This window comes from Gymnogyps californianus, chromosome 3 (assembly GCF_018139145.2).
Source record: "Gymnogyps californianus isolate 813 chromosome 3, ASM1813914v2, whole genome shotgun sequence".
NCBI classification, from domain to species: Eukaryota; Metazoa; Chordata; class Aves; order Accipitriformes; family Cathartidae; genus Gymnogyps; species Gymnogyps californianus.
In genome coordinates, this window is record NC_059473.1 from 92,992,060 (window position 1) to 93,001,178 (window position 9,119).

The 9,119-nt window shown below is 37.2% G+C and overlaps 1 protein-coding gene across 5 annotated transcripts in view; it reads left to right on the forward strand.

The window, feature by feature from the left end:
• Positions 1-4,679, forward strand: part of COL12A1 (collagen type XII alpha 1 chain) — a 106,983-nt gene extending 102,304 nt beyond the window's left edge. For 3 of the 5 annotated variants that reach the window (XM_050895172.1, XM_050895177.1, XM_050895173.1), the window contains 2 exons: positions 1,035-1,205; positions 3,595-4,679. In XM_050895172.1, the coding sequence (XP_050751129.1) occupies positions 1,035-1,205; positions 3,595-3,776 (353 nt within the window). In that variant the 3' untranslated portion in view covers positions 3,777-4,679. Of the gene's footprint in view, positions 1-1,034; positions 1,206-1,569 lie in introns of all 5 variants that reach the window. The other 2 variants (XM_050895174.1, XM_050895175.1) reach the window with 2 other exon arrangements.
• The last annotated feature ends 4,440 nt before the right edge of the window (positions 4,680-9,119 follow it).

Here is a 9,119-nt window from a genome sequence, read left to right on the forward strand (position 1 = left end):
ATTACAGAAAAGTAGGAGAAAAAGACAACATTTCTTCATAGAGAACCAGACTACATATGGTGAATGAACATGCTTTACTCCGTCCACTTCATGTTTTTGGCATGTATTAGAGTTTACTGGAAACTCCAAAAATCTTTCTAAATTGCCCTTTTTTGTAGGATGTGGCTAATAGGTATTTATCTTTACCTTGTAATTTACTCATCTGGCATGCTTGCTTGTGTGAAAATATATTTCATGAAAATACATTGTCCAAATATTTGACAGATATTTTCATAAGTGTTATCAGATGATACTGTCGCAGTATCTAGTTCCATTTTTTACTTGTGATTACAGAACTACAAATTATCCCCGGACTACGAAATATTCCCACATGCAGAGTTACCAGATGATAGAGTCAGATGATTTGACCGTTGGTTTTGGTCTTTGTATCATGCAATTTTATTCACTGATGCCTTGGCAGAAATCAGGTGCATCATTTGTTTCTGCTTGTAGTTTACTAGGCTAAACATGGTTTTTCATTACAGGACCCATAAGATGCTTGCAGCCAATTGTAGCCCCAGTTACTCGAAGCTTTACTTTTCTGCTAACTATAATAAGACTGGTTCCAAAAAAAACATTACTTCATCTGTCCTGGGGCTACAGGGTAACAGAATTAATGTACTCCTATATTTTAATTGAAATCCAGTGTGCTTGTCTAATCTAGTAGTTTCCCTTGAGATCTTCGTATCTTACATGGAGGGGAAATAAACCAGAGAATTCATTGATGTTTCTGACTTGGCTCAAACCTTACTAAATCAGTTTCTGTGAATAAATCCTTAAGTAAGCCACACACAGGGACGCAACTAATGATGAGTCACATTTCTAGTTTTCTTTTGTTTTTCTTTCTGTTGACCCCCATATAGCAACAAAGTGCAAGTGTTTTCTCACCAAAGACATAGCCTAGTCTGTGTAGTCTAGACAGCAGTAATGTTAGCTGTTTTATCAAGCTAGCTCTTAAAGAAAACAACGTCCCAACCTTTCAATTCTAAAATTAGGTCCACAAGGAGAATCTAGAACTGGTCCACCAGGCTCCACAGGATCACGAGGACCACCAGGGCCACCAGGTCGTCCTGGAAATGCGGGTGTTCGAGGTCCCCCAGGGCCACCAGGATATTGTGATTCATCCCAGTGTGCTAGCATCCCTTACAATGGCCAAGGATTCCCAGGTATGTTATGAACAACTTAACTTGCCTTAAATAACCTTCACAGATGTGGCTGTTTGTATTAATCTGCTTTACATGAGACAGTCCTGCTAGCCTGGACATACTGAATCAGGAGGAAATGGTTGCAATGAGCAGGCCTGCCTCATTGTAATGTGCAGGTATATGAGCAGTCAGTTGGACTTTGATGCAGATTTACTTGATGTTATGTGTGGTTTGCTTTAAATAGGAAGTAGTAACTAAATATTTTAGTCTTTTTTTTTAAAACATAGATGGTTAGTAGTTGATAATGTTGCTCATAGGATTTAAGTGACCATTTTCTTCTTCTTCTTTTTTCCCCTCCATCCCCACCCCTTCCAATCGTCTTCAGAACAAGGTTGAATTCTCCATGTTTCTCTTGAAAAATAAAAAGAATGCTGTGGTTGGCAATTTCCGTGTGTCTCTTTTTGAGCAATGTCAGGATTATTTATACAAAATTGATACCTGAAATAAAACTTTTCCACAAAGGGAATCCATTCGGTGATACAGTGCAGACAACTGAAAAACACCACTGTCCTACAATTTCTACCGAGTTAAACACCGTGGAGTCTCTGATTAGCCCTGGGTCATATCAGCCTTCCACTCTGTGATGTAGCTCAAAACAGTAGGCTGCTTCTGGAATCAGAATAAAGGGTCACAGCGGCCACTAATTTCTGACTGGAAAGATTCTAATATATTTTAACATGGGGATCCTGCAGGGCCACGGTATTGTTAACAAATTAATATGTATGCATTGCAACATCTCAAAATTAGTGTATGTGATACTACTATTGGATATGGTTTGCTGTTAGTGTATTGTGCATGTACCCATGAAAAGAAAAAAAAGAAAAGAGAGATATATATATATATATGTACACACTTGCAGACTCAGTGCTGCTGGTTGAAGAGCCAGGTGGTTGTGCCGATCTCACACAAAATTCTTATTTAAATGAAAAAGAAAAAAATTGTACCTTTGATTCAGCAGTGTTCTCCTTTCTAGTAAGCAGCTATGTATACATATATAAATATATGCCTATGACTTAACTGTTATGTATTTAGTTGGATGAAAGTATGTTTTTGCACATCAGATGGACTTTTTAAAAGACTAACATCATCTTTGACCTGTTTCAGGTTTCGGCTAACACATTTTCTAAGTCGCCAGTGCTGCTTACAGTTTGAATACATGAAAATCCTGTTTCTGAGATGTTTGCGCACGTGCTTATTAGAAAATGAGTCCGTATGGATATTTCACCACGGATATGGTTTTTAAACCATGTTGGCCTCATAGAATGGGGAGATTCTTTTTACTAACACAACTCGTGAATGAGATAAAGGACAGTGATGTCAATTCATTAAGCCTGTTGCATTTCAATAATAAAATAAACAGCCTTTCTTTTTTAAAAAAAGACCCAGACTATCAAAAGCCTCAGTGGTGAAGGAGGCTTATAAAACTACTAACCAGCAAAGGTAATGCCGTTAGAAGAGACAGATTTAACCTGGTAAATGAGAAATGACTTATGTAAATAGTAAACTAATTGTGGCTTGTAAATGATTTGTATGGGACCGTATCCACTAAACTCTGTTAACAACTCTACGTGATGCTTTTGCATAAAAGCCTGCTGCTGCTTGCTATATGCCAGAATAACATCTTTGACAACTTATGATACCTACCTGTCTGTTGCTTGTTATCAACATGTCTGAATCAGGGCATGTGCCTTTTTTAATATGTAATCTTGTTGGACTCTGTAACTGCAGTTATAAATACCAAAGTTTTATAATTATTTTTCTTCTGTTTTGCTGTAGTTTTTGGTGTTCCTGAAGCACCAGCTGTAACTCGGTTTGTTACGAGGAACAGCACGAGAAAATGACATGTACTGTATATTGCCGCTGGTGATAGTTATGTCTACACTTACTTTCCCATTCTCAGAGAAAATTAGTATATGCCAAACCCACCTGTTCATTTTACCTGCTCCATGTCTTCTACTAATTACGCAGTTTAAAATAAAGTCCAGTGCTTGGATTTACTGAACTAGCTGTAAAATAATATTTTTATTTGATTTGCTTTGTTTTGGGTTTTTTTTTTTTTAGTTTTACAATAATTGGTCCCTTGCATAATTTAAGACTCTTTCTGCAATGTTTTGTGTATTATAAATACAAAGCCTTTCAAAATTAATTTTAAAGTTTTTATTATTTTACTGCCAAAAAGTATTCATGAACAAAACTGAAAAATACCCCCAGTGAACTAGTAATTTATATATTTATTATATGGAAATAAGATTAAACTAACATTATGTAGACAAACTAACTTTCATTGTATTTGTGGATTCAAAGACATGCGATAACTATTATGTTCAATCGGACAACTATTTTCAACCAGAACCATACGTGCCTGAAAGTGGACCCTATCAACCTGAAGGTGAACCCTTTATAGTACCTATGGAATCAGAAAGGAGAGAGGACGAGTATGAGGACTATGGAGTTGAAATGCATTCACCAGAATACCCTGAGCATATGCGCTGGAAAAGATCACTGTCAAGAAAAGCAAAAACAAAACCGTAAAAGATCTGTGACTTGTTTTGGTTTTTTTGGTTGGTGGTTTTTGTTTTTGCTATACTTGCATTTGCAGTTACACACAGGGAGAGTGCATCATTTCTTTTGCGATATAGCTTTCTGGTCTTTTCATATCAGACGCACCCCTGTTTTGTATCTTGCTTATGTGGGGATAGCAATGTGTGTACCTAGAGACTTCATATTGCTCTGGAAATGCTTGTAAAATACTTTTGCTTATAGTGGCTGCGTACAGGTTAATATGTGCATTCAGTTATCCCAGTGCTGCCTTTTCATTGAAATAATGTAAAAACAAATAAATAAAAAAAAGAAAACCAAAAAACCAAAACAAAAATAACCACAGAGCTGCTGCAAATTTTCTAAGGACTGTCTGCTTTAGCTCTACATTTTTCTTCTTTTTCAAATGCATGTTTGCAGTTCAGTCAGATCACAAGTCTGCATTATCTAGTTAAAAAAGAAAGAAACAAAAAATTCCCTCTCCTTCCAATATCGTCATTTTCTTCTATTCTTAGTTACACTTTGCAGAGCATATACCGCTCTTATACATCTCCTTTAAACACCACAAACATTAAGTAGCTGAAATCATTGTATCAACTGGATACAGTTTAATCATGCCTGAAATCTCCTTGTTTGTAGACACAGTAACCTTTATGCCAAATTGCAGTCAATCCTGCAGAGATGGAATTGCATGTTTATGTTGTATATTTAGTATGGAATTTTTTTTTCAGAATACAATGTTTCTTAGTTATCAAAAGCAGTTGGAAATTGTTTGCAAGACTATGGATATAGAATTGCTGCTTTTATATTTTAACTGCAAATTGTGAATTTCACTGCCTTATATTATTTATTTCTGAAATGAAAGAGGCATTTTTCAATAAAACTACTGAAAATTTTTATGTGTCTATTCATTTTTTGAAAGGCACGGTGAGACTGATGTGTGTGTGTATTCTATTAGTGTTATTTACTCAATCATTTGGAAATGCCAGGTACCAAAAATCAACTAGAATGGGAATAGTCTTAAAATAGGTGTTTGGGCTGTGGTGTCTAGAGGTGGGTGGATGAAAGCAGGAGAGGCTTCCTCTGTCTGAGGAATGAATAAGACTTTTAACAAATTCAGTCTGCAAGGCGTTTGGTGAAGAAAATGAAAAAGAGGCTCTGAGCTTCAGTTGTTGCCTTTTTGGGGGTTTCTGATGGGTGGCTGTTGCAGAGAGAGAGGCTTTCCACCTGAGGAACTACTTGAACTGCACTGAGTACCTAAAGCTACACAAACTTTTAATTCCTTGTGTGCTGTGAGCATTGTAGCCATGGCAGCACTGAGTCCAGTATTAGCAAACAGCTTGCTTGTTTGCTGGTGTTTGCTGAGCTCCATCCTGCTGGGACTGTACATGAGCTGGCTACTATCTGCTCAGGAGGTCACCTCTATCTGCACAAGCTTTGATCACAGTGATGGCTGTGATGTAGCTTTACCTAGAGAGGGTGACAAGGATGATTCGGAAAAGAACAACAAAACTGCAGTGGACCAGAAGAATTACTTGCTAACTGAGGAGGATAGAGTGGACTGGTGGTGATCCTTCCTATCCATGGTATCTTAACCAAGGTCTGTCTTAGAAGTAGAAATGGCTCTCACCATAGGACCTGGAGCAAAGCCTTTTGACTTCATTGGGAAAGCTGGAATGTCATTTCTTAAGATCACGCAAGACATCTGTCACAGAAGCGAAGCTAGATGTGCATGCTGGCTTCCTGATCACTGAATTTTACTCTGCATTGGAAGCTATATGACAAATTTTAGCGTTCAGAAATGGAAATTATACAACAACTCCATAGACTGCCTGACTGGTTATCAGTGAAATGAAATCCAAACAAATGGCATTTCAAAGAGTGATCCTGATTACAGCCATATGCCTTTTAGACTGTAAGAAAATAATTCTGGGCTGAGCTGAGGAACATTTGAAGGAGAATCAAAGCCATTGATTCTTTATGTTTTCTTCTAATTGCGGAGAGTTAAGTATCAAAAACATGTCCTGCAGCTTGATGTGCAATAAGGAAATGCATGTGTCTGGCAGAAAAAAAGATGCTGGTAGAAATTTGGAGAAGTGATTAAACTGTTTCTCTGAATTATATTTAAAAATAATGACATCTTGCATTGATCTCCCATCTGTCTTTTTCTGGCATTAAGTGTGTCCCTAGGACAAGCTTAACCAGATGCCCATATCTTCATAAAAAAGATTCCCTTCTATCCCCCAAACAGAAAGTTTTACCTTATTTAAAGCATATATTTGAAATTATTTTTCTGTTTCTTCACAAAATACACCCAATGCCTGCCAACCATGCCTTGTATTCTTTGTCTTCTTTATTAATATCAATCTTAATAGACATGCTGCTCTTTGATTATCTGGTGGCCTGAAATATTTAAACATTCAATGAAACCTAAGCTTCTTGGTAGTCAGTACATTTTAACAACAAAATTCTGCTCACAGATCTGCAGGATGGATACAAGCTCTAGGATGTGTACTTCCTACAAGCACAGAATTACAAAGTATGAATCATGACCATCTCTGAACTTGAGATGAGTGTTGATAAGCATTTGTAGTTCATAAAAAAATCCCCATAATCCCCAAACCTGGTTAACACTTCTTTCACCTGTGCCACAATGTTTGACAGAGTCAGACTTCTTCTGACAGTGCATTTTGAAGTAAAAAGGACTTTCACTGGCTCATCCAAAATATGGAGAAAATACTTGAAATGTTTGGACAGCGTATAAATGAGTGTTTACTGATGGAGGCCAACAAGGAAGAGCAACTAATTTCCAGGAATTCTCAGGGGAATGGCTCTCGGGGAGTGTGTGGGGGGGTATTGATGACACTTCTGGGAAAGCTGTTGCAAAGCTGAGCCAAGCAAATCCTGGAGAAATACAGATGCAAAGCAAATACAAACAAGTTTGAGTTCCTGAATATCTCATGCGCATCTGAGCAGTTTACATAGTCTGGCAGTTTTAAAGAAGGAAATTATTTAAAAGCTCAATTTTAATTGTATATGTGTTTTCTCTCATTTTGGCAAAAACTGTGGATACGAACAAGCAGGTGGGAAAGGCCTGCTGCTTGTTTGAAATTAGGATGGAGCATTGCAGAGAGGAACTTAATGAAGACAGTCTTTGTGTGTCCTGCAAACGTTTGCTCAGAGAGCAAGTTCTCTGCATTCCTGATAGCATGGACAGGAAAACTGCACAAATACCCAGACAGTGTTACTGTTTCATGGAGGCTAAATATTGTGGTAGCGCATCACTGCTGAGATCTCTGTGTAATAATAGGCAAAAATGGAGTGAAGTAAAGCATATAAAGAAAGAGCCTTATTTGAAAGAGTGCCTCCCTTCATTTTTATTTCTGTTGTGGTTTTGCAATAGTCTTTTGAACGCCCTAGCACTGACTGCACAGAGATCCTTACAAAAGAAGAAGATAAAGGGATAGTGACTGATTTTGCCAGACACGAAGAGTTTCAACCAACAGCAAAAGCAGTTGATCTTTGCTCCCATGAAGGCCCCTTTTGGCATAAAAAAAAATGGTATATTAGTGATAACTTGATCAATCTGTATAGATCTTACAGGCAATAATTCATATTAGCAAGTTTTCAACATAAATTCCACTGTAGAAAACACATTAAAGGAGTCACGTAGTCCTGGATGTCCACTGCCCTTATGAAGTGAAATAATGTGTTGATATTTTTTGACTGCAATGCAGACCAAAGTTACAAATGAGAAAACATTTTGGGAAGATGTTGCACTCTGAAAACACTAGTTATTTTCATGTCAGCTTTTTGATATAAGAATGAATACCTTTTGTATCATTTTACTTTAGATGCCCCGTTGAACATACTGATATGAAGGTAGTTGTATTTCTGGTCTTCAAAGTGAAAAAGATCAGACCAGCTTATAGCCATCAAGAAAACACAACTTCTAAAAAAGGCTTTACTTCCTTCAGTATTCTGCTGAAGACCTCAAACTTTTGCCTTGACTCGCCAGTTAAAAGGTGTACAGCCATCAATTTCATGCTCTGGAAAAAGAGATGGGAATGAAAGGAAATTCTCTTGAAGGCTTCTCCACATCTGAACATTTCTTAGATGACATTCAGCTGAAAAGAATAGACTCCACAGTGATTTTAGTGCTGATGATACACTTCTGGCCTCTGAAAAGAAATGCTCAGTTGCATTTTCATTGAGCTATTTTCCTGTGCTGCTTGTTTAATATGTTTCCATCTCATTGTTTTCGTTCTTTTGTGTCATGCATGAGATCATTGAGCTAATTGTGACAAATTGCACCTCAGAGAGTGATTCTGAAATACAAAGTGAAATCCTGCCTCTTGTAAGATCAGCTATGTTTTGCAACTGAATTTAGCGAGGCTGAATTTCTAGTCTTGCTTTCATTCAACAAATCTGTTCTGTAAGCTTGGAGACGTAGAAAGCCCTTAACAATAAGATATTTGCTTTTTGATGAGGAAATACAGCAAGACCATTTGGAGCTGTCATCCAGATACTGCTCTCAGTTTCATTTCTGGGTCAGCTTTGTTGTTCTGAATTTCTTCATCCTTGAAAACCACTCTTTGTTTCTGAACTGTTGTTACAGAATAGTTTAGTGCCCAGTTTGACTTCCACTGTCTTTCATTCCTGTATAGACAGTCCAGGACGTCTTGAAGGTTCATGACCACCGCACCTTTTATTTGTGCAACCTATATTTATTCCTCCCTGGAGTGATACAAGCTACTCACTGGATTTTCAAGAGTTGCTGAAGTTTTGGGAACATGACATTTCTGGATGCTCACTTTGAGAACCCATTGGTCTCTTAGTTTCGGAATGCAATATGCCTCTAATAACTTGACCTCTTTAACCAGCCTCAAGTTATCTTCTGAGTCACTGCCAAGATTATTTGTATGATATTAAATATTGAGCAAAACAATAAAAATAGGACAGAGAAGAAATAAGATACTTTCTGTCTCTCATTTTCATAGCATGGTATCCCTGCAAAGTTTTTAAGTTAAAAATACTGAAGGAGATGGATTTTCTTCCTTCAGCTATAATGAAAGTAGAAAAGCTTCAGATGCTCAGGAAATACCAGTAAGGAGAAAAAAAAAGCTTTATCTTTTTCCATTAGAGAGAGCACCTATCCAGAGACTTCTGCCATAAACTTCACGAGAATTATTGATCTTTGAGCAAAATAAAGACATTTATAAGTTACCAGAACTCCAGTATTGATCATGAAAAAAGTGTTCCTGTCTGGGATAAGCAGAAGTATATAAAACTGATAAATATCTTGAGTAATACTGTTTTTACAGCTGCCTAAGTGAA